The sequence below is a fragment of the Lipotes vexillifer genome, unplaced genomic scaffold (genome assembly GCF_000442215.2).
Source record: "Lipotes vexillifer unplaced genomic scaffold, Lipotes_vexillifer_v1.1 scaffold917, whole genome shotgun sequence".
NCBI lineage: Eukaryota > Metazoa > Chordata > Mammalia > Artiodactyla > Lipotidae > Lipotes > Lipotes vexillifer.
Window position 1 is genome coordinate 1,609,414 of NW_006795104.1, and position 26,538 is coordinate 1,635,951.

The 26,538-nt window shown below is 39.1% G+C and overlaps 1 protein-coding gene across 3 annotated transcripts in view; it reads left to right on the top strand.

Annotated features, from left to right (window-relative positions):
* The window catches only part of FRMD3 (FERM domain containing 3), a 319,910-nt gene extending 308,083 nt beyond the window's left edge, over nucleotides 1-11,827 (top strand). For 2 of the 3 annotated variants that reach the window (XM_007467447.1, XM_007467448.1), the window contains 2 exons: nucleotides 6,321-6,785; nucleotides 11,605-11,827. In XM_007467447.1, the coding sequence (XP_007467509.1) occupies nucleotides 6,321-6,785; nucleotides 11,605-11,618 (479 nt within the window). In that variant the 3' untranslated portion in view covers nucleotides 11,619-11,827. Of the gene's footprint in view, nucleotides 1-6,320; nucleotides 7,451-11,604 lie in introns of those variants that run through there. The other variant, XM_007467446.1, reaches the window with a different exon arrangement.
* The last annotated feature ends 14,711 nt before the right edge of the window (nucleotides 11,828-26,538 follow it).

Consider the following 26,538-nt stretch of genomic DNA (forward strand, 5'->3'; position numbering starts at 1 on the left):
TCCACACGGCTTTTGAGAGGTCTGAGGTCTTCTGCTAGCATTCAGTAGGTGTTTTGTAGGAGTTGTTCCATGTGTAGATGTATTTCTGGTGTATCTGTGGGGAGGAAGGTGATCTTCGCATCTTACTCTTCTGCCATCTTCCCAGAAGTCTAGTAAATGACTCTTTTAATGTGCTGCTGGATTCAGTTTTCCAGTATTAAGAATTTCTGCATCTATATTCATCAGGCATGTTGGCCTGTACTTTTCTAATAGTGTCCTTTCTGGCTTTGGTATCAGGGTAATGCTGGCCTCACAAAATAAGATTGGGAGTGTTCCCTCCACTTTGATATTTTTGGAAGAGTTGAGAAGGATTGGTGTTAATTCTTTAAAATTCACCAGTGAAGCCATCTGGTCCTTGGCTTTTCTTCACTGGGAGATTTTTGATTAGCAATTCAGTCTCCTTACTAGTAATTAGTTGATTCAGACTTTCTATTTCTTCTTGTTTCAGTCTTGGTAGTTTGTATGTTTCTGAGAATTTTTCCATTTTCTCTAGGTTGTCCAGTTTGTTGGTGTATATTTGTTCATAGTAGCCTTTTATGATATTTTGTATTTCTGTGGTATCAGTTGTAATGTTTCCTTTTTCATTTATAATTTTGTTAATTTGGGTCTTCTCTTTTTTCCTTGGTTAGTCTAGCTAAAATTTTTCAATTCTGTTTATCCTTTCAAAGAACCAACTCTTAGTTTGGTTAATCTTTCCTATTTTCCTGTTCTCTATTTTATTTCTGCTCTAATCTTTAGTTTTTCCTTTCTTCTGCTAACTTTGGGCTCAGTTTGACCACCATTTTCTAGTTCCTTAAGGCATAGAGTTAGGGTTTGTTATCTTTCTTGCTTCTTAATGTAGGCATTTATTGCTATGAAGTTCCCTCTTAGAACTGCTTTTGCTGCATCCCATAAGTTTTGGTATGTTGTATCTCCATTTTTGTTTCTCAAGATACTTTATTTCCTTGTTAATTTCTTCTTTAATCCATTGGTTGTTCAGGAGATTGTTTAATTTCCATTATTCATGAACTTTCCAGTTTTTCTCTTATTGATTTCTAGTTTCACACCATTGTGGTCAGAGAAGGTACTCAGTATGATTTCAGTCTTCTTAAATTTGCTAAGATTTATTTTATGGCCTAACATATGGTCTTTCCTAGAAAATGTTCCATGTGCACTTGAGAAGAATGTGTATTTTGCTGTTGTCAGATAGAATGTTCTCTGTATGTCTGTTAGGTCCATTTGGTCTATAGTGTTGCTCAAATCTGCTGTTTCCTTATTGATTCTCTGTCTGGATGATCTGTTCATTGTTGGGAGTGGAGTATTAAAGTCCCCACTGTTATTGTATTGCTGTTTATGTCTCCTTTTAGCTGGGTTAGATTTTGATTTATGTATTTGGGTGCACCAATGTTGGGCACATAAATATCTACAATTGTTGTATCTTTTTGATGTAGTGACTCCTTTATCATTATCTTCTTTGTATATTTTTACCATTTTTAGTTTACAGTCTTTTTTTTTTTTAACATCTTTAGTGGAGTATAGTTGCTTTACAATGGCGTGTTAGTTTCTGCTTTATAACAGTCAGTTATACATATACATATGGCCCCATATCTCTTCCCTCTTGAATCTCCCTCCCTCCCACCCTCCCTATTCCCACCCCTCTAGGCAGGCACAAAGCACTGAGCTGATCTCCCTGTGCCATGCGGCTGCTTCCCACTAGCTATCTGTTTTACGTTTGGTAGTGTATATATGTCCATGCCACTCTCTTTGTCCCAGCTTACCCTTCCCCATCCCCATATCCTCAAGTCCATTCTCTATTTTGTCTGATGTAAGTATTGCTACCTCTGCTTTTTTTTTTTTTTTGCCATTTGCTTGAAATATAGTTTTCCATCCCTTCACTCTCAGTCTATGTGTGTCTTTATGTCTAAAGTGAGTTTCTTGTAGGCAGCATCTCATCGGATCTTGTTTTTTAATTTATTTAGCCATTCTATGTCTTTTGATTGGAAAATGTAATCCATTTATATTTAAATTATTGATTTAAAAAAGGGCTTACGATTGCCATTTTGTTACTTACTGTCTGGCTGTTTTGTAGATCCATTGTTCCTTGTTTCTTACCATGCTGTTTCTTATTTTGATGTTTTGTGGTATCAGTATGCTTTGACTTCTTTATCACGTTCCTTTTGTCATTACTACAGGTTTTTCCCTTGTGGTTACCGTGAAGCTTACATAAAAATATCTTAAAATTGTAACACTCCAGTTTAAGCTAATAACAACTTAACTTCAATACAATCCCTGAGCTTTACACTTTTCTCCTCCCCCTCACATTTTAGGTTATTGATATTACAATTTGCTTTTGTTATTGTATAACTAATAACAGATTATTGTAGTATGGTTATTTTTACATTTGTTTTTTAACTTGTAAACTAGATTTGTAAGTGAATTGTGCACCAGCATTACCGTACAGAATCTAACTTTGACTATATTACCAGTGAGTTTTACACCGCCTTCTAACTTTTTATGATGTTAATTAGTGTCCTTTCCACTTAACAGACTCCCTTTAGCATTTCTTGTAAGGTAGGTCTAATAGTGATGAATTCCTTCAGTTTTTTTTTTGTTTGGGAAAGTCTTTATCCCTCCATTTCTGAAGGACAGCTTCGCCAGGTATAGCATTCTTGGTTGACAGTTTCTTTCTTTCAATATTTTGAATATGTCATGCCATTAGCTTCTGGCCTGAAAAGTTTCTGTTGAGAAATCTGCCAGTAGTCTTATGGGCGCACCCTTACATTAACTTATCTCTTTTCTCTTGCTGGTTTTAAAATTCTTTTGTCTTTGACTCTTGACAATTTATATTTATGTCTCAGTAGAGCCCTTTTTGAGTTCAACCTATTTGGGATCTTTTGGGCCTCTTGATGTCTATTTCTCTTCCCAGGTTTGGGAAGTTTTCAGCCATTACTGTCTTTAATATATTTTCTGTCCTTTTTCTCTTCTATTTTTGGAATTCCTTTAATACTGTTTCTTTTCATTGTGTCCTGTTAAGTCCTATGGGCTGGGGCTGGCTTCACTCTTTTTCATTCTTTTTTCTTTTTGCTTCTCTGACTGGATAATTTCAAATATCCTATCTTCCAGGTCACTGATTCTTTCTTCTGCCTGGTTGAGTCTTCTTTTGAAGATCTCTGTTGATTTCTTCATTTCAGTTATTATATTTTTCAGCTCTAGGATTTCTATTTGGTTTTTAAAAATGGTTTCTGTTTCTTTGTTGAGCTTCTCATTTTGCTCATTCATTGCTTTCCTAATTTTGTTTAGTTGTCATGTGTTCTTGTAGTTCACTAAACTTCTTTAAGAGGATTTTTCTGAATTCTTTGACAGTTCATAGATCTCCATTTCTTTAGGGTTATTAGTGCTCTTTTAGTTTCCTTTAGTGTTGTCATATTTACCTGATTTTTCATGGTCCTTGATTCCTTAAGCTGGTATTTGTGCATTTGAGTAAATGGTCTCCTCTTCCAGACTTTGCAGATTTGCTTTGGATTCATCAGCCAGCTCAGTTTCAGTTTCTGGTGTCTGCTGTTAGCATCCTTGGGCCAGTGAGACCTGCTATTAGAGTCTATTTTGGGGCAAGGCAACTGTTTAAGCTCTGAGATTGTGGATGGGGGTGTGTGCCACTGGCTGAGAACAGCTGGATAGGACTGAGGGCTTCATTCCATGCCCAACTGAGGCTACAGTATAGGCTCTTTTGTCTGGATTTTCTGGTCAGGCTTACTAGATGGTCGGGACTAGGAACTATCCTCATCAGTAAATGGGGCTATGAATTAACTTCACTACCCTGGTAGGGCAGCAGGATGGGACCCAGGGCCTGCATGGCTCATTGTTTGGGGACCCAAGTCAGGCAAGAGTGTTTACTGGATAACCTGGTCAGGTGAGACTACCAGTTTTGCTCTGTAGACAGGGGAAGCCATGGGCTATACTTTTGGTTCAAATGCCACTGTTAGGCAGGCCTGTTGGATGGGCTACACAGCATTCTGTGTGCTCTGGTAAGGTTCCCTGGCCAGATAAGCTGAAAGCTGTATTCAGCAATGAGTCGGGCTATGACTTAGTTTCCCTATGTAAGCTAACTTAGGCACAGTGGGAGAAGCAGCTCCTAGGCCACTCTGTGGTCTTCAATCAATCTGATCCAGGCCCCAAGTTCCATGGCCAAACTGGATCACTTGCTTTGCTCTAAAAGCAATCAGCTCTGCCTGCCCACCTCTCAGCTCCAGTGTGGCTGGATAATGCAGCTTCCAGGTGTTCTTACCAGCCCTTCCTGTCAGATGGAGCTATGACATCAGACCTCCTGCCTGGGTAAGACTGGGAGAGCCCACTTCAGGTAACTCCCAAATTTTCCCAAACAGGCTTTCTGGTTGGAAGGGACAGGGATCTAGGATCCACAGTGGGTGGGGTTATGACTCAGTTCTTCTGCTTGGGTGTGAGTATACCAGGCTCCAGGGCTGTCAAAACTCCTCCTCTGAGGATCTGAATCTGGCAGTCCTTTCCCTGGTTAGATGCACCACCAACTAGGTTCTGCATATGAGCACAGCCACTGGTTGGGACTAGTACTTGGTTCTGCAGGTAGGAACTCAGTCTGCCAAGATCTGAGTGCTGACTGTTGGAAGCCCCCGCGCCTTCTCCATCATGAATTCCCAGTGGTTGAGCCCCACAGATTCCCCTGTGATACTGGGGGGTGAAATACAGAGTAAGGGCTCCCGTAAAGTGACCCACAATGCTAGGTGGGGAGCTGGATGTCACCCCTGCCTCTCTTTTCCCACTGAAGGAACTGGAGTCTCTGAGGAGATCTCTCAGTGTGATATTGTGCCAGCCTAGGGGAGAAACAGTGTGATCAGCATAGCCATTCCTCTTACCCTCCCAATGCAGTCTGTCTTGGTCTCTGTGGTACAGGAGGGTACTTCAGCCTCACTTCCATGTTTTAGGATTTTCTCAGTGGTGTCTTGTCCGTGAATGGTTGTTAGTTGTTCTCCCTGTGAGGGGAAGAGAAGTCAGGAACAACCGATGTTGGCATCTTGGTGACATCACTTCCTGTACATCTTGAGGAGAGAGAAATACTGAAATACATTCATTAAAAGCAGGCTTAGGGCTTCCCTGGTGGCGCAGTGCTTGAGAGTCCGCCTGCCGATGCAGGAGACGCGGGTTCGTGCCCCGTTTCGGGAAGATCCCACATGCCGCAGAGCGGCTGGGCCCGTGAGCCATGGCCACTGAGCCTGCGCGTCCGGAGCCTGTGCTCCGCAAATGGGAGAGGCCACAACAGTGAGAGGCCCGCATAACGCAAGAAAAAGAAAAAAAAAAGCAGGCTTATAGTTACCTAATGTACTTGGCTACCAATTTGGTATTATACTGGACATCCCTCCTGGGGAACATTTCTTTGATTCTACCTTTCCCACTAAGAACCCAAGACTCAAAATTAGGAGAACTGGCCTTAGGCCTGATATTTGAAGGGTTTCCCATTATAAAGTGAAGGGTTGAGAAATACCTCTCCCCCAATAAAGGTTAAGAAATAATGTTCATACCTTTTGACCAAGCAATTTTTCTTTCAGACATCTGTCAAATGAGCTGAAACAAGAGGTGATAAAGGCTGTATATGTAAAGATGTCTCATAGCATTCTTTTTTCACAACTGTAAAGCAATCTAAATGTTTGCCAATAGGCAACTATTATTGTATTAACGAAGTAGAAAATTTGGCAACCATTATAAATGCCAGTGGGAGTTTATGTCAACAGAGAAAATGTCTAAGTTAAAATGTTAAAGGAACAAGATGTAAATTTGTTCATACAGATATGATTGCAGTTATATGAAACGAGAAACCACAAAATTGTGCCTAGAATGAAGACTAGAAAAAATACATAATAAAATATCCCATTAGATAGTAGACTAATTTTACTACAATACTTTATTGGATGACAGTGTTGACTTCCAAAAGACACTACTCAAAATTATAATAGTGATTTCTTGTCATTTTGTTCTTGTAAACATGACCAAAGTTGGGGGTTTTCAGACCATAACTGCACATGTAAATACTGTAAATACTGCCAACCATTTGAGCTATTTTGGTTATCTTGGGTTTAACATGTTGACCTTAGAACTTACGGTATAGGATCTATACTAAAAATGACTTTGTTAAAAGTCAGGATTCCACAGAACAATTTCATGGATTCCCTAATTTCCATTCATTAGTTAGTTTTGGTTTGTTACCATTTACAGATTTTTGTGGAAGAAGAAAACTTGAAATTTAAAATTAAGAAAAATATGTCTCTTTACAGGTGTTCCATTGCCCAAAGAAGATGACATTTCTGCCCCCTTGACCTCCAGCTCACCAGTAAAGGAATCCCATGAGTATGAAGAGCCCTCAAGTGAAGAGGAAGATAAAATAAAAGAAGAAGAGCCCTTGACCATCTCTGAACTGGCATACAACCCAAGTGCCAGCCTGCTCCCTACCCCCATTGATGATGATGAGATTGACATGCTCTTTGACTGTCCATCTAGGCTGGAGTTGGAAAAAGAAGACACAGATTCGTTTGAGGAACTAGAAGCAGATGAAAATGCCTTTTTAATGGCCGAAGAAGAAGAGTTGAAGGAAGCTCACCAAGCTTTGTCATGGAGCTATGACATTCTGAGTGGCCATATTCGGGTGAACCCACTGGTCAAGAGTTTCTCCCGGCTCCTTGTGGTGGGCCTGGGCCTGCTGCTCTTTGTATTCCCCCTGCTCCTTCTCCTTTTGGAGTCAGGTATTGATCTCTCCTTCTTATGTGAAATCCGCCAGACGCCCGAGTTTGAGCAGTTTCACTATGAATACTACTGTCCTCTCAAGGAGTGGGTGGCTGGCAAAGTCAACCTCGTTCTTTACATGCTGGGTTGCTCATAAAGCTCCTATCTCATATGACTAAGGGCTATATTCAATACTAGTGATTTCTTTTTTTTTCAGCAAAGGCCTTGTTCTGAATGGTCACAGGACCATCAACAGGTGTTCCTTACTCATAACTGATTATTCAGACCTTTAAGTTAGCTTTCCATAATTCACTGCAAGTAAATAAGTTTAAATCAAATACAGTTATTTTAGTTACAGGTCAGGAAGATGGCCTCTAAATAACCAAAAATATGTTTATTTTTTATTGTAGTACAGACATACTCTTTATCTATTATAATAAATTGAGCTGAATTAGATTTCCTCCTTTTTTAATAGTTAACACCATTATAAGCTATAAGGTACAGAATCAGAGTTTTAGTAAAAACCCAAGAGAAACTTTTTTGAATATAATCCTTAGTGAAAACAATGTTCTCTAACCAATGCCTATACAATTAAATTTATGCTGGGCTTTTGTTTTTGTTTTTTTAAAAATATTTTTATGTGTTCAAAATATTTTGGTAAATTTTTAGCAAAAAAAAAAAAAAAGCCTCCTGGAGTTATTTAAGTGTACAGATTGTAAGACTAACGCACAAAGGGTATGTCAGGAATTTTTTAATGTTTTGGCACTGCTTTGTTTTTTAAAATATTTTTGGCTGAACATAATTTGTTGTTACCTGCATATGAGATAGAAAATAGGTAGAAAAACACTGTAGAAAGTAAGCTTCTGAAACGGATGATGGAACTGGAGGAAGTAGAAATTGAGAGCATCAAGTGGACACAGGGTCCATTTTTCAAAGTATTTGGACAAGATGACTTGTTACTTTCATTTGCATCCTGTCCATATATTTTGGCTCTGGAAATAATGTTTTTAAAAGAAAGTGAAACTTTAAAGGAAAAAAGTTAAAGGAGATGCTAGTTAATTGCATATTATTATACATTAACCCAAGAGTGGAAGCAGATGGGAATTGGACAACTGGTATGGTAAGTTGCAAAACAAGAGCTCTGGTGAGGCTGGTAGGCAAGTGATGGTAGACAAATGATCTATTTTATGAAAGTGATGGTGATGCAAGGTATTGGATGATGTAAAGAACAGTATACTCACTGTCCAAGTTGACATGAATATGTTTAAGTGGATCTAAATAAAAGTGGAGAAACTTGAAGGCACATTTTTTGGTCCCTCATGCCATTCATTGAGATTCTGTGGAAGAAATTAAAAGAAGTGTGTGTGTGTGTGTGTGTGTGTGTGTGTGTGTGTGTGTGTGTGAAAGAGAGAGAAAAGGAGAGAGAGAGAGAGAGAAGTGTGAAGAGAATGGATTTTGGCTTTTTGATAAATGCCTATGATCTTTCTTTGTGGCGGTCATTATACTCTTTTCCTTTCCTGGTTTCCTTAAGATTTTAACTCATTCATAATTGGGGCTTTCATTAAGAAAGTGGAAGGGACTCAACTCATTAGATAATATACCATTTCAGCTTGGGTGAAGTAGTGAAATGACTCCCTAACCAGACAGTCGGTGGGACAAATGCTCTAGTACCTTCCTTCATACCATTAAATCCATGACAGAAAGGCTCTGAGGCTTTCCATGCACAGTACTTACCAATAATGTGAAAGAAAAGAGCATGGAGCCTAGGGCGTAGAGCATAGGGATTTCTCCATAGATTGTAAATGAAGGCATGGAACATTTTCAAAGGGATTGGGCTGCCTATAATCTCTCCCTAACTCCAAGTCTATCATTAACATAATCTCCAAATTGGCCATTCCAGTCCTACTCATTCATGGAGTTCTAAGTGTTTTATTAGACATTTAATTTTGTAAATAAGTTTTAAAAGTCAGCTCATGAAGCCTTCAGTTGAGCAAACTATAGTATAATTTGCTATTAAGTTTATAGCGTGTTCTTTCTCATGTGGATCGAGTGATTGATTTTGCTTTTTAATAAAGAATATTTGATACCTGAAATTTGATACCAAGGTAGAAGTATATTTTCTATAGGTTATTTGGAAAGTTTGCAAATGGCCTCCTTTGAAGCTGAAGATTTTTCCCCCCTTGTTTATGACTTAAAGTCATACTTTCTTACATAAGGGTACTCCAGTGTAGTCTGCACAAAATTAGCTCCCTCTTCTAATCATGCTTCAAATCATTTTCTTTGAAGTTCTAACCATAACAAATCATCTAGCCCTTGCCATTTTACACTAATACTAAATAATATTTTTTAAACTAGGGAATTAATATATTAGCCATCATAAAACATTGAAAAATACTGACAGAGTAAGTATCACACATAGTCCAGCCAAGCAGATTTATAGTAAGGAATATTAAATATATAATTTTAACTTTTCTAGCTAACATCTCTTTCTCTTAGGCAAAAACTTCAGTATTGAATAGAAATGTTTTTAAGTGAAGGAGTTGACAGGATAGGGTCGGCAGAATTTAAACAATAGCTACCAAAAGTAAAACTTGGATCCCGAAATGCCATTTTGTCGGGATAGAATCAGAGTCTTTTGAAATATCTGCTTACGTTTTCTTAGAAGACAGTCACCAGTTGCCTGAATCAAATGAGGAAAAGACTGCTTCCAAAGATGGAGAATATATAATACAGTAAGATACAGAATTCAAAGCAAGTGTGTGCGTATATGTATATTCCATATTATTGGTATATGTGTTTATATATGAATCTGTATATATGTGTGTATTTGTATACACACAACTGATATGCCCTTCATACATAGTTGTTTTTCTCCAGTTGAGGAATTTGTGACGTTATTCCTTTTCCCTCTCAGACATCATAGTGGATAAAACCCACAGTTTCAAAGGTTTCAATTTTCCATGAAAACTACCATTTGTGTACATTTGTGGTTTTATACACACACACATATGGCAAATACATATACACACACAATCTTGTCTTTAGTGCTAATGCAAGTTGGATCATGAAAAAAACGTAGGTAAAGTATCGTGTATTTATGTCCGTGCTTGGAACATATTGTAAAATGTTATGTATCTGGAATATATTTTGTGGTTTGTCTACTATTTATAAAGACAACTCTGGGAAGAAATCAAAATGAATTGATTTCATTGAAATACTAGAGAGTTGGGGGCCATGTTACCTGTGATTGGAGCCTTTGTATAGTGAAATTTGCATTTCTGTGTCAACATCCAGATTGTTTTATATGTTAATATGGTGGCAGGAATCCCTAATAAAAAATACTCTGGGGAAAAATGTTTCTGCAATCATTTAGTTTTATTCAAAGTGAAGTTGTATAAATAGTCCATTGGAAACTACAGAAAGGTGCCATCTGCTACCATGAAATGAGGTCACCCTTGAATGGTGATAGTATGGGAAAAAAAAAGAAATCACAGGTAATGGATGGGATTAACCCTTCCTTTGCAGAAGTCACCCAGGCTCAAAGGAAAACTATTGAGTGCACTAGAAATGCAGCCAAATATAAAAGACAGCTGTAGTTTAATTAGTGGCATCAAGATAGAAAGAAATAGAAAAGCACAGAAAAAAAAAACCCAGAAAAGGGGTGTTTTGTATGGCAGGCAGGAGGAAGGAGTTCAGAGTGCAGCAGTTAGTATGTTCTCACTTCCTGTGCCAAAGAGAGCTACCTCAGACTCAGCTCTGCAACTTTGCCATTCAACTTCTATCTGTTCACAGGCCCTGGAAGAATCTTGCTATTCTACTCCTGTCGTCCCCTCCATGCATGGCCTAAAAGGACCTCCACTTTGCTTTGGCCCAAAGCTAACAACTCCACACCTGACAGTTAAATCAGAAGGTGTTAGTTACTCTGAATGGAATAAAAGGGACTCTCTTTACTACAGGAACACCATAGGTGTCCAGCTGAATTGTACCCTAGCTGTGGTAGCCTAGTCAAGTTTTTTTTTTTCTTTTCAGTTTTATCGAGATATAATTGACATATACCAGTATATTATTTTTAGGTATACAACATAATGATTTGATATACGTATATATCGCAAAATGATTACCATAATAAGTTTAGTCAATGTCCATCACCTCATGTAGTTAAATTTTTTTTTTCTTGTGATGAGAACTTTTAAGATTGCTGACTCTTAGTAAACTTGCAGACATACGATACAGAATCGTTAACAGAGTCACCAAGCTGTGTATTACACCCCCAGGACTTATGTATCTTAAAACTAGGAATTTGTACCTTTTGATCTCCTTCATCCATTTCACCCATCCGGGGGTTGGGGGTGGGCGAAGTCTGTCAAGTTCTTCCTCAGCAGTCCTCAGGAGTCTGAGCTCCAGAGCACAGGAAAGAAAAGGAATTCAGTGGTCAGTGTTCAGGTGTGAGGTATCAGGAGCCAGTCCCGAGCCAGCACGTTTGTGTTAGTGGCTGCACACTGGGAGGCTCACACAAAATGGCCCTTGGCCACTTGTTCACTGAGCAGCCCAGGCTCCTAACCCAGCCTCACCTCGTGGGAGAAACCCTTTTCCTTATTCATACACTCCTTGCTCAGCCGATTAGGGTAAAGATCTCCTAACTACATTTCAGCTTGGAAGGAAAGGACTGGGGAGAAGCTTCCACCTGGGTGACCTCGGGATGGTTGTGGTTGATGAACTTGAGACTCTTGGGGCCGCCTTTCTCTACTGGGTGGAGATAATGTGCTAAAGGACCCTGCTTACTTGTCCTCCTGCTTCTCTCTCTCTCTCTTTCTCTTGGACCTGCTTTTGGGCTTCCAGTCTCCATGCCGTAAACAGACCCAGCAGGACCTGCCCGTGGTGGGCCCCCAGGACTCAGCTCTCCACGTTCCAGCCTCAGTCTGTGGCAGGGTGGGTAAGTTTGGTGAGCCCCACCCACTGCCCTCAGCTGTCACCACTTCAGAGAAGATGAAAGAAACCTCGCTTGGGCCTCAGATCCCAGCTGTGCTCTTCAATTCATCAATAAAGCTGATTTTAATCCTCTTCTGGCCATGTGTCTATTGTCTATGGGGAAGTGGGGTGTGAGATGGGGAGTGGTGCAGGATTCACACTAAGTACACGCAAGACTGTTTAGGATCTGTCACTTCCAGTGTTGCAAGCGAGGAAGGAGTCGGGGAGACTGCTCCCGGCTGAACCTCAGGCATCAGAGGATGTCTGCCACTGACATTGGCCCTGACAGCCCTTGTAGATGGGTGAGGGAACTTGGGACATAATATTAGAAAAGAACAGAGGATTGCTTGGAACCACACATCCTTCTTTACCTGTAGCTGATGCTGACCCCAAATATCTCTTTGGAAAGAGAACCAAAGCCGCTTTCCTGGTTGCAAAGGAAAACCCTTAGTAGGACACAGGATATGCTTTGTGTGGATACCAAGTATTGAAACCTGTCTTGCAAACTACTGTAGTTCCTCCAGCTAACATGGCTCACCTTGATCTCCTCATCCACAAGAATTATGATTTTGATAATTCCAAAGGTTCTGAGCTTTCAAGGAGACTACACTTCAAGGGAGGGAACATACTGACACACTAACATTGGTTTCCACTCTGGCAGTTATATTCTTCGTAATAAGTTAAAAACACAGCATCCTGGTTTAGGGATCAGTCTCCTGTCATTTCCTTGATGTGAATCGGCTCGCTCCCATGCTCAATCAGCCTCAGTGTCCTGATAACCCTTGTGCTGGTTCTGTAAAGCTGCAAACCAGACCCTGAACAGTGGTGGCCACAGAGAGGTACTACTCCCTGGTTCTAAGTGTTTATGTATAATTTATTGTCCAAACCGGGACTCTTTTTGAGAGTGAAAGGGGGTGTTTTTAGTGACTATGTCACAGCAATGGGTGTTAACTAGGACTTTTCCAGACACTCTATCTATAGGGCTTTGCCTCATCCACTAGGTGCCCTCTTTCAACAATTCTTCCAGCGTTTCCTCTAAAATATTGACAAGGTGAAATAGGGAAGGATTACTGTCCTATAGTCATAGATCTACTACTTGCCATAAAGAATCAGATTAAAAGTCACCAAAAGTAATTGTATCATGGGTTTTGGTGTGAGACTATAAATTACACAAATTATTTTAAATGAGCCTTCTGGCATTGAATATTTAATGCTACACACTCAATTTGTTTACCATTTGTAATGTTGAATTTCTTGTTTAATGTGAAGCAGGTAGAGAGTCAGAATAATCTCAAGGTTGCTTTTACCTCCATAGTCATGAGTTTGACATTTCTGATCAGCATATACACAGCGATGATGATCAGCTTAACTATGAGCAACAGGGTCACACTAAGTACCCTCAAGACTGATTTATGCCAAAACCAGCTTGCTAATTTATAATGAGAAGTGTCAGTCAGCTTTGCACTTATTTGATGCTGGATATTCCATGCATGATCTTGCTAGAACATAAGCTGTAAAGTGAACCAAACACTATTAAAAAGTCCAAGGAATCATAGCTAGAAAGCTGCCTCTCAGGCAAGTCTGCCCCAAGAGACCATGCCTGTCTCAGAAGGGCTAGGGATGCATTATATACATTTTACTCTAAATCTCCCATTTTTGCAAATTTCTTGTGGCAGAGGCTGGCAGGGGATCTCCAAAACCATTTCTTCTTTATGCTGTGCACAAAATTAGACTACATTTCCCAGCCCTCATGTATGTAGGTATGGTCGTATTCCTGAATTCTAGCCATTGGAATTTGAATGGGAAGCGATCTGTATCACTTCTAAGCCCTGGACTATGTGTGAGCCTTTATGTGCCACTGGATGTCAATACCTGCCAGCAACTTAGATCCTTTCATGACTGTGATGCAGAGCACCCTACACCTCACCCTAAACCTGACCCACCTTAGACTGTTACTTGAGCAATAAAGTCTTACCTGGCAATTTCCATGTCCGTTGCTGTCACCACACCGTCTCCCATCACTCAAGTTGTCGAGCTCTCTTGAGGAAGGAAAGTACAGCTGAGAGCAGCTATAGGAACTGCTCAGGACTGGAGTGTCCCAGAAGGTTCCACTGGACAATCCCTGTGCTTGAGAGTGCAAAAAGAAGGGTTAGGGCCTACTTTTGGTGCTAATATATCTTGTCACTCTTGCTTTCAGGGGCTCAATTGGAATCTCACATAATTAGAGCCCAAAGTAGCCCACCCTGATAGGCAAAATGACCCCTGATTAAGAACTACTGGATTCAGGAATGGTTTCATGGACACGTGTGTGACCTGTGAACTTGTACAAGGCCCTGCTCTCAAAGGTTTTGTTTAGTGCTCTGCTCTCACATCTTGAAATTCTTAATAATAATATCTTAGAACCTGTGTTACATAACTGTAGTCCAATGGGATAACAAAATGTGCAGATCAGTCAGGCAACAATGGGCACCATGCATGCTGAGCATTTAGTCTGAGCACGAGGCATACACACACACACACACACACACACACACACACACACACACACACACACACACACAGAGCAGGGACAGTCTGAGACCCCAGGGGTCCCTGAGGGGGACTCTGTGCACCAGTGGAAGTTGGCCCTGGGAGAAAGGAGGTGTTCCCTAGGGACAGCAATGTAACCTGTGGTGGGGGGCCCGCTTGCCAATCAGTCCCTGGAGCCCATCTCTGAAGTTATCTGCACAGATATTTTTTTTTTCTAAAAACTTTACAGTTACTTATTTAATCCTCACAATAATACTATGAGGTAGAAACTATTATTTTTTTTTAAGATTTAAAAAAAAAATTTTTAAGTCCTGTTGAATTTGTTACAATATTGCTTCTGTTTTATGTTTCATTTTTTTGGCCACAGGGCATGTGGGATCTTAGCCCCTGACCGAGGCTCGAACCCACATCCCCTGCATTGGAAGGCGAAGTCTTTACCACTGGACCGCCAGGGAAGTCCCAGGAACTATTATTGTTATCTCCTTTTTTTAATTAAATTTTTTAAACTGAGGTATAATTGACACACAACATTATGTTTGTTTCAGGTGTACAAAATAATGATTTGATATTTGTACATACTGCAAAATGATCACCGCAATAATTCTGGTTAACATCTGTCACCATACAGAATTTTTTTTCTTGCATCAGTGCAGATATTAACTCTGTGGTCTGAGCGCTGGGACAAGATCTGCCACCACTTAGGCAGTACACTTTGTCATTAATTATAGCATGAAGTGGACACATGGATATTTCAATAAACTATATCAGAGACTAATTAGGATTCTTCAAAGAGTTTAGAATCTCTGGTTTTGAAAACCACTGCAACATTGCACAATAAATATCCAAAGGCTTGGAAATAGAAATTAAATTTAAAGATCCTCACATTTCACAGAAAAAGGCACTATTTTCATATAAAAACTTGCAGGGACCAATTATTAACAAATAGAGGACTGTAAAATTATTTTTCCTTGTGACTGAAGATACAGTGTTAGAAATCAACAGGCATTTTAAATTCCATACAAATCATGAAACCACTTTCAGCTTCTTGTACAACCTCCACAAGTTACAGGAAACGTCAGAGGAAACAGTAAAATGCTATTATATTTATTAACATTTAAACCTAAATTCAGAATTACAGAAAACTGATTTGTAAGAAGAGTTAAAACATTTTAGAAAAAATTCTCTACAAGAATCATCAGCTCTAAGATATATTTGAATTTATATTTCAAAATAATTGATAACTTTATTCTAATGTTACAGCCTATGAAATACTCTTAAAATTGCCAATAACAGTTGCATCAACAGAGATGCTTTTCAAAATTAAAAATTATCAAAAATTATTTGTTTAGAGTGACTGATGTTACTTTCAATTATACCAACTGAAAATGAAGTTGCTAAAATAAGTTTTAATGGCCTAATACATGAATTTTCAGAAAAGTGAAACCTAAAAAATAATGTTACGATCAATCAAGATATACCTATATTGATATATAGATATAACAGAATATCATTATTTATTGTATTATATAAAATCATGGCACCAAACTATTGTTTTTTTGCAATTTGTGACATTACTTGTTGTAACGTAAATGTTATTACTCATCTATCACTATTACTCTTTCATGTTTTATAATAAAATAAAACCTTTATATTTTGTACCTTTAACTGCACTTTCCCCCTGTATTTTGAAAAAGGGGCTCCACATTATAATTTTTACACTGGGCCCTGCAAATTATGTCACTGACCTTGACTGTGTTAAAAGAATGGAGGGAGGGAACACTGGAAGAGAATCCTTTAATGACTAGAACTGAAGATTTAAGTGTGAAAGTCAAATGCATATGGCTAATTTTTCCTTCTTTGAAGAATTTAAAACCATTTGACTGATAAAGAGTCTATCTTACAGAAAAGAATTCTTCTTTCTTTATAAAGATAAGAAGTGGCGAGCTATCTTTTTGTTAATATTTTTATTTTCTCAAACTTTGGTGATTAGACTGAGTTAAATAAGGTGGCTCTAACTGAAAGAGAATGGGTAAAAATTAAAACTCAGCATCTAGGATTTGGTAAAGCTTTTTCTTGTACATTTCTTTGTAAGAAAGTAAATGATCCAAATGACAGTGTGACAAATCCTTCTGCAGGTCAGATCATTACCAATTATTTCCTTTAAATAAAATTGAAATAATAGCTAGTTGAATCAATGAAACCAAAAGCTGATTGTTTGAAAGGAATCAATAAAATTGGTAAGCTTCTAGCCAGGCTAAGTAAAAAAAGAGCGGGAGAGAGAAGACACAAATTACTAATATCAGAAACGGAAAGGGGACATCATCACAGATCTCATGGACATTAAAAGGATAATGAAGGAATACTATGAACAACACTGTGCCCACAAATTAAAGTAGATGAAACAGACAAATTTCTTGAAAGACACAATCTGCTAAAAGTCACAAAAGAATATAATAGATAATCTGAGTAGGCCTATGTCTATTAAAGAAATCAAATAAGTAAAATCACCTTTCAAAAGAGAAAGCACCTGGCCCAGATAGGTTCACTGGTGAATTCTACCAAAAATGTAACGAAGAAATTGTACCAATTCTCTACAATCTCTCTCAGAGTTTAGACGCAAAGGGAATACCTCCCAAATCATTTTATGAGGTCAGCAACACCCTGAGACTAAAACCAAAGATATTGCAAGAAAACTATGCACCAATATCTCTCATGAGCACAGATATAAAAATCAACAAAATATTAGCAAACTTAATGCAACAATGTATAAAAAGAATTATATACCATGACAAAGGGGTGTTTATCCCCAGTATGCAAAGCTGGCTCAACATCCAAAATCAGTTAATGTAATCTATCACATCAATAGGCCAAAAAAGAAAAATTACATAATTATATTAATAGATTGAGAAAAAAATTTGACAAAATTCAACACTCGCTAATGATAGAAATAGAGGGGAACTTCCTCAACTTGATAAAGAATATCTATAAAGAATCTATAACTAACATTACATGTAATGGTGAGAAATTTGAAGCTTTCCCACTAAGAACAGGTACTAGGCAAGATTATCCTCTCTCAGCATTCCTTTTCAACATCAAACTGGCAGTTCTAGCTAATGCAATGAGACATGGAAAGGAAAAAAAGGTATAGAGATTGGGAAGGAAGACATAAAATTGTCTCTGTTCTCAGATGACATGACTGTCTGCATAAAAATCCTAAAGAATTACAAAAACATCTTTTGGAAGTAATAGGCAAATAGAGCAAGAAAACAGGATACAAGGTTAATATACAAGTTGATTTCTTTCCTATATACCAGCAATGGACAAGTGGAATTTGAAATTAAAAATATAATACCATTTACATTAGCACTCCCCCAAATAAAATACTTAGGTATAAATATAACAAAATATGTACAAGATCTATATGAGGAAAACTACAAATTCTGATGAATGGAATCAAATAACAACTTAAATAAATGGATATTCCATGTTTATGGATAGGAACACTCAATATTGTCAAGGTGTCAATTCTTACCAACTTGATCTATAGATTCAATGCAATAGCAATGAAAATCCCAGCGAGTTATTTTATGATATTGACAAACTGATTCTGAAGTTTATATGGAGAGAAAAAAGACCCAGAATAGGCAATACAATATTGAAGGAAAAGAACAAAGTTGGCTGACTGATACTACCTGAGTTCAAGTCTTACTATAAAGCTATGGTAATCAAGACTGTGTGGTATTGGTGAAAGAATACACAAACAGATTAACGGAATAGAACAGAGAGCCCCAAAATAGACCCAAATAAAGTTAGTCAAACTTATCTTTGACAAAGGTCCTAAGACAATACAATAGAGCAAAGATAGTCTTTTCAACAAATAGTGCTGAAACAACAGGACATCATCCACTTGTAAAAAAAAAAAAAAAAGAATTGAGGCAGAGAATTTAAACTGTTTACAAAAATTAACTCAAAATATAAATCAACTGTACTTCAATAAAATACATTTTTAAAAATTGGGAATTCCCTGGTGGTCCAAGTGTTAGGACTCTGCACTTTCACTGCTGAGGGCCAAGGTTCAATCCCTGGTCGAGGAACTAAGATCCCACAAGCCGCACAGTGCAGCCAAATTAATTAATTAATTAACTCAAAATGGACCACAGACCTAAATATAAAACACCAAACTATAAGACTCCTAGAAGATAACATAGGAGAAAACCTAAATGAAATTGGGTATGGGTATGACTTTTTAGATACAACACCAAAGGCACAATCCAGGAAAAAAATATAATTGATAAGCTATATTTCATTAAAGTTAAAAACTTCTGCTGAGAAAGACATTGTAAAGAGAATAAAAGGCCACAAACTGGGAGAAAATATTTGAAAAAGACACATCTGATAAGGAAATATTATCCAAAATATACAAAAAACTCTTAAATCTCGGCAATAAGAAAATAAACAGCCTGTTTAAAAAATGGGTCAAAGACCGTAAGAGACACCTAACCAAAGAATATACACAGATTACAAATAATCATAAAGATGCTTCACATCATAAATCATAAGTGAAATGCATATTAAAACAATGAAATATCAATGCACACCTATTTGAATGGCCAAAATCCAGAATACTGACAAAACCAATTGCTGACAAGGATTTGTAGCAACAGGGACTCTCATTCATTGCTGGTGGGAATGCAAAATGGTACAGCCACTTTGGAAGACAGTTTTTCAGTGTCTAACAAAACCAAACATGCTCTTACCAAATAATTCAGCAATCTGATTCCTTGGTATTTACCCAAGGTTGTTAAAAACTTATGTCCAGGGCTTCCCTGGTGGCGCAGTGGTTAAGAGTCTGCCTGCCAATGCAGGGGACATGGGTTCGTGTCCCGGTCCAGGAAGATCCCACATGCTGCAGAGTGGCTGGGCCCGTGAGCCATGGCCGCTGAGCCTGCACATCCGGAGCCTGTGCTCCGCAACAGGAGAGGCCACAACAGTGAGAGGCCTGCGTACCACAAAAAAAAAAAAAAAAAAAAAAAAAATACAAAAACTTATGTCCACACAAAAACCTGCACATACATGTTTATAGCAGATTTATTCATAATTGCCAAAACTTGGTAGCAACCATGATGTCCTTAGGTTAATGGATAAACTGTGGTACATCCTGACAATGGAATATTATTATTCAGCACTAAAAAAAATGATCTGACAAGCCATGAAAATACATGTATAAAACTTAAATGCATACTCCTAAGTGAAAGGAGTCAGTCTAAAAAGGCTATGTACTGTATGATTATTATATGATATTCTAAAAAAGGCCAAACTATTGAGACAGTAAAAAAGATCAGTGGTTGCAAGGGTTTGGGAGGGAGTGATGAATAAGTGGAGTAGAGAAAATTTTTAGAGCAGTGAAAATACTCTGTATGATACCACAATAATGGATACATGTCATTATACTATTATCCAAACCCATAGAATGTGCACCACAAAGAGTGAACCATAACATAAACTATGGACTTTGGGTGATTATGATGTGTCAGTGTAGGCTCATCAACTGTAAAAAAAAGTACTACACTAGCGCAGACTGTTGATAATCGGTGAGGTTATGCAGAAAGTATATGGGAAATCTCTGTACCTTCTTAATTTTGCCATGAACCTTAAACTACTCTAAAAAAATTAAAACAGTGCTATGGAATAAACGAGGATGCAAAAAAAGACTACTGCATAAAGCAATAATTATAAAACTGGGGTTTTATGGGGCTTATCATATATAAAGATGTATAAAGGAGGCAGAGGTACATTGGAGCAGTTTTTTATGCTGTTGATATTATATTAACTGAAACTAAACTTTTAAGGATAATATGTTAATTTTAATCCCCAAATAAACTTTTTTGGATTTATTTTCTTAAAGTTGATTTGGGGATTAAAATTAACATATTATCCTTAAAAGTTAAAATTGGTACCCTACAAAATATCTAATTACAATACAGAAGGCAGTAACTTAAGAAGGGAAACACAAAAGATGAAAGACATATAGAAAACAAAGAGCAGAAAGTGAGGCCGGGGCAGAGACAAGATGGACAAGTAGAAGGACTTGAGCTCACCACCTCCCACTTAAACACCAAAATCACAACTAACTGCTAAACAACCGTCAACAAAATCACTGGAACCTACGAAAAAGATATCCTACATCCAAAGGCAAAGAAGAAGTCACAATAAGATGGTAGGAGGGGCACAATCACGATAAAATCAAATCCCATACCCATTGGGTAGGCAATGCAAATATTGGTAAATAATTAAATTGCAGAGATTCTCCCACAGGAATGAAAGTTCTGAGCCCCAGGTCAGCCTCCCCTGGGAGTCTGGCATCGGGAGAAGGAGCCCCCAGAGCATCTGGCTTAGAAGGCCACAGGGTCTGACTGCAGGAATTCCACAGGACAGTGGGAAACAGAAACTGCACTCTTGAAAACTGCACACAGGTTCTTGTGCACACCAAGACCCAGGAGAAAAAGCAGTGACCTCATAGGAGCCTGGGCATGACCTATCTGCTGGTATTGGAGGGTCTCTGTGGAGGCAGGGGGCGGCTGTGGCTCATTGTGGGGACAAAGACACTGGTAGCAGCAGTTCTGGGGAGTACTCATTGGTGTGAGCCATAGTGGAAGCTGCCATTTTCTCACCAAGACCTGGCCCCACCCAAAAGACTGTAGGCTCCAGTCTAGACTAGTCTGTAGACTGCTAGGATGTCTCAGGCCAAACAACCAACAGGGCAGGAACACAGCCCCACCCATCAGCAGACAGCCTGCTTAAACTTTTCCTACACAACTTCCCACTAAACAAACCACTTGATAAAGCCCTGCCCACCAGAGGGACAAGACACAGCGCCACCCAACAGTGGGAAGGAACCAGTCCCTCCCACCAGAAAGCCTACACAAGTGTCTTAGACTAGCCTCATCCACCAGGGGGCAGATAGCAGAAGCAAGAAAAACTACAACTTGCAGAATGGAAACCGCAATCACAGAAAGGTAGACAAAATGAGATGGCAGAAGAATATACCCCAGACAAAGGAACAAGATAAAACACCAAAAGAACAACTAAGTGAAGTGGAGATAATGCCTATCTACCCAAAAAAGAATTCAGAGTAATGATACTAAAGATGATCCAAGATCTCAGAAAAAGAATGGAGGCACAGACCAAGAAGATAACAAGAAATGTTTAACAAAGACCTAGAAAATGTAAAGAACAAAACAAAAAAAAACAAAAACAAAAGATGAACAATACAATAAATGAAAAGAAAAATACACTAGAAAGAATCAATAGCAAAACAAATGAGGCAAAAGAACAGACAGGTGAGCTGGAAGACAGAATGGTGAAAATCTCTGCCTCAGAATAAAGAAAAAAGAATGAAAAGAAATGAAGACAGTCCAAGATACCTCTGGGACAACATTAAATGCACCAACACTCATATTATAAGGGTCCCAGAAGGAGAGAAGAAAAAGAAAGGACTTGAGAAAATATTTGAAGAGATAATAGCTGAAGATTTCCCTAACATGAGAAAGGAAACAGTAACCCAAGTCCCAAGGAAGCACAGAGAGTTCCATACAGGATGAACCCAAGGAGGAACATGCCAAGAAAAACAGTAATCTAACTCTCAAAAATTAAAGACAAAGAGAAAATATGAAAAGCAACAAGTGACAAACAAAAATAACATATAAGGAAATTCCCATAAAGTTATCTGCTGATTTTTCAACAGAAACTCTGCAGGCCAGAAGGGAGTGGCAGGATATACTTAAAGTGATGAAAGGGAAAAACTTACAACCAAGAATACTCTACCCAGCAAGGCTCTTGTTCAGAATTGATGGAGAATTCAAAAGCTTTACAGACAAGCAAAATAATTTAGCACCACCAAACCAGCTTTACAACAAATGCTAAAGGAACTTCTCTAGGTGAAAAAGAAAGGGCCACAACTAGAAACAAGAAAATTACAAACGGAAAAGCTCACCAGTTAAGGCAAACATAAAGGAAATGTAGGAAATCATCTACACACAAATATGATATCAAAACCAGCAATCCTGAGGACAGTACAAATGCAGGATACTGGAAATGCATTTGAAATTAAGAGACCGGCAACTTAAAACAATCTTGTTTATATATAGATGGCTATATCAAAACTTCATGGTAACCACAAACAAAATATCTACAATAAATACACACACAAAAAGGAAAAGGAATCCAAACACAACACTAAAGACAGTCATCAAATCACAAGAGAACAAAAGAGAAAGGGAAGAAAAAAGACCAACCAAAACAAATCCAAAACATTTTTTTCAATGGCAATAAGGGAACAACTCCTACAGAGCACCTACTGAATGCTGGCAGAAGACCTCAGACCTCCCAAAAGGCAAGGAACCGCCCCCCACGTATCTGGGTAGGGCAAAAGAAAAAAGAATAAACAGAGACAAAAAGATAGGGAGGGACCTGCACCAGTGGGAGGGAGCTGTGAAGGAGGAAAGGTCTCCACACACTAGGAAGCCCCTTCGCGGGCAGAGATTGCGGGAGGCGGAGCGGGGAGCTTCGGAGCCGCAGAGGAAAGCACAGCAACAGGGGTGCGGAGGGCAAAGCGGAGAGATTCCCGCACAGAGGATCAGTGGCGAACGGCACTCACCAGCTTGACAGGCTTCTCTGCTCCCCGACCGGGGTGGGCGAGGATGGGAGCTGAGGCTCGGGCTTCCGTTGGAGCAGTGGGAGCGCAGGGAGAGGACTGGGGCTGCTTGCGTGAACACAGCCCGCAGGGGGTTAGTGCGCCACGGCTGGCCGGGAGGGAGTCCGGGGAAAAGTCTGGACCTGCCGAAGAGGCAAGAGACTTTTTCTTCCCCCTTCATTTCCTGGGGCGCAAGGAGAGGGGATTAAGAGCGCTGCTTAAAGGAGCTCCAGAGACGGGCGCGAGCCACGGCTAAAAGCACGGATCCCAGAGACGGGCTAAAAGCACAGATCCCAGAGACGGGCATGAGACGCTAAAGCTGCTGCTGCAGCTACCAAGAGGTCACTATCCACACTCCCTTTCCCGGGAGCCTGTGCAGCCTGCCACTGCCAGGGTCCCGGGATCCAGGGACAACTCCCCTGGGAGAACACACGGCAGGCCTCAGGCTGGTGCAACGTCATGTTCCCCTCTGCTGCCGCAGGCTTGCCCCACACTCCGTCCCCCTCCCTCCCCCCAGCCTGAGTGAACCAGAGCCCCCGAATCAGTGGCTCCTTTAACAGCGCCATGTCTGAGCAAAGAACAGACGCCCTCCGGCGACCTACACACAGAGGCGGGGCCAAATCCAAAGCTGAGCCCCTGGGAGCTGCGAGAACAAAGAAGAGAAAGGGAAATCTCTCCCAGCAGACTCAGAAGCAGTGGATTAAAGCTCCACAAACAACTTGATGTACCCTGCATCTGTGGAATACATAAATAGACAACAAAGCCTTCCAAATTAAGGAGGTGGACTTTGAGAGCAAGATTTATGATTTTTTCGCCTTTTCCCATCTTGTGAGTGTGTATGTGTATGCTTCTGTGTGAGATTTTGTCTGTATAGCTTTGATTCCACCATTTATCCAAGGATTCTATATGCCTGTTTTTTAAAAAAATTATTTTTCTTAATAATTACTTTTTATTTTAATAACTTTATTTTACTTTATCTTCGTTCTTTCTTTCCTTCCTTCCCCCCTTTAGACAATGAATCATCCCAAATTGAGGAGGTGGACTTTGAGAGCAAGATTTATGATTTTTTCCCCTTTTCCTCTTTTTGTGACTGCGTATATGTATGCTTCTGTGTGAGATTTTTCTGTATAACTTTGCTTCCACCATATGTCCTAGGATACTATCTGTCTGTTCTTTTCTCTTAATAATTATTGTTTTATTTTAATAACTTTATTATATTTTAACTTACTTTATTTTATTTTACTTTATATTCTTTCTTTCATTTTTTCCTTCCTTACCTCCTTCCTTCCACCCAACCTCCCTCCCTCCCTCCTTTCTTTCTTTCTTTCTTCCTTTCTTTCTTTCCTTCTTCTTCTAATTCTTTCTTTCTACTTTTTCTCACTTTTATTCTGAGCCGTGTGGAATAAAGGCATTTGGTGCTACATCCCGGAGTCAGCGCTGTGCCTCTGAGGTGGGAGAGGCAACTTCAGGACACTGGTCCACAAGAAACATCCCAACTCCACATAATATCAAATGGTGAAAATCCCCCAGAGATCTCCAACTCAACACCAACACGCAGCTCCACTCAACGACCAGCAAGCTACAGTGCTGGACATCCTATGCCAAACAACTAGCAAGACAGGAACACAACACCACCCATTAGCAAAGAGGCTGCCTAAAATCATAAGTCCACAAACACCGCAAAACACACCACCAAACGTGGACCTGCCCACCAGAAAGACAAGATCCAGCCTCATCCACCAGAACACAGGCACTAGTCCCCTCCACCAGGAAGCCTACACAACCCACTGAACCAACGTTAGCCACTGGGGACGGACACCAAAAACAACGGGAACTACTAACCCGCAGCCTGCAAAAAGGAGACCGCAAACACAGTAACATAAGCAAAATGAGAAGACAGAAAAACACATAGCAGATGAAGGAGCAAGATAAAAACCCACCAGACCTAACAAATGAAGAGGAAAAAGGCAGTCTACCTGAAAAAGAATTCAGAAAAATGATAGTAAAGATGATCCAAAATCTTGGAAATACAATAGACAAAATACAAGAAACATTTAACAAGGACCTAGAAGAACTAAAGATGAAACAAACAACGAGGAACAACACAATAAATGAAATGAAAAATATTCTAGATGGGATCAATAGCAGAATAACTGAGGCAGAAGAATGAATAAATGACCTGGAAGATAAAATAGGGAAAATAACTACTGCAAAGAAGAATAAAGAAAAAATAAGGAAAAGAACTGAGGACAGTCTCAGAGACCTCTGGGACAACAATAAATGCACCAACATTCGAATTATAGGGGTTCCAGAAGAAGAAGAGAAAAAGAAAGGGACTGAGAAAATATTTGAAGAGATTATAGGTGAAAACTTCCCTAATATGGGAAAGGAAATAGGAAATCAAGTCCAGGAAGCACAGAGAGTCCCATACAAGATAAATCCAAGGAGAAATATGCCAAAACACATACTAATCAAACTGTCAAAAATTAAATACAAAGAAAACATATTAAAAGCAACAAGGGAAAAACAAAAAATAACACACAAGGATATCCCCATAAGGTTAACAGCTCATCATTCAGCAGAAACTCTGCAAGCCAGAAGGGACTGGCAGGAAATATTGAAAGTGATGAAGGAGAAAAACCTGCAACGAAGATTACTCTACCCAGCAAGGATCTCATGCAGATTTGATGGAGAAATTAAACCCTTTACAGACAAGCAAAAGCTGAGAGAGTTCAGCACCACCAAACCAGCTCTACAACAACTGCTAAAGGAACTTCTCTAGGCAAGAAACACAAGAGAAGGAAAAGACCTACAATAACCAACCCCAAACAATTAAGAAAATGGGAATAGGAACATACATATCGATAATTACCTTAAATGTAAATGAAATAAATGCTCCCACCAAAAGACACAGATTGGCTGAATGGATACAAAAACAACACCCACATACTTGCTGTCTATAAGAGACGCACTTCAGACCTAGAGACACATACAGAATGAAAGTAAGGGGATGAAAAAGATATTTCATGCAAATGGAAACCAAAAGAAAGCTGGAGTAGCAATTCTCATATCAGACAAAATAGACTTTAAAATAAAGACTATTAAAAGAGACAAAGAAGGACACTACATAATGGTCAAGGGATCAATCCAAGAAGAAGATATAACAATTGTAAATATTTATGCACCCAACATAGGAGCACCTCAATACATAAGGCAAATACTAACAGCCATAAAAGGGGAAATCGACAGTAACACATTCATAGTAGGGGACTTTAACACCCCACTTTCACCAATGGAGAGATCATCCAAAAGAAAAATAAATAAAAAAACACAAGCTTTAAATGATACATTAAACAAAATGAACTTAATTGATATCTATAGGACATTCCATCCAAAAACAACACAATACACATTTGCCACAAGTGCTCATGGAACATTCTCCAGGAAAGATCATATCTTGGGTCAAAAATCAACCCTTGGTAAATTTAAGAAAACTGAACTTGTATCAAGTATCTTTTCTGACCACAATGCTAGGAGACTACATATCAATTACAGGAAAAGATCTGTAAAAAATACAAACAAAT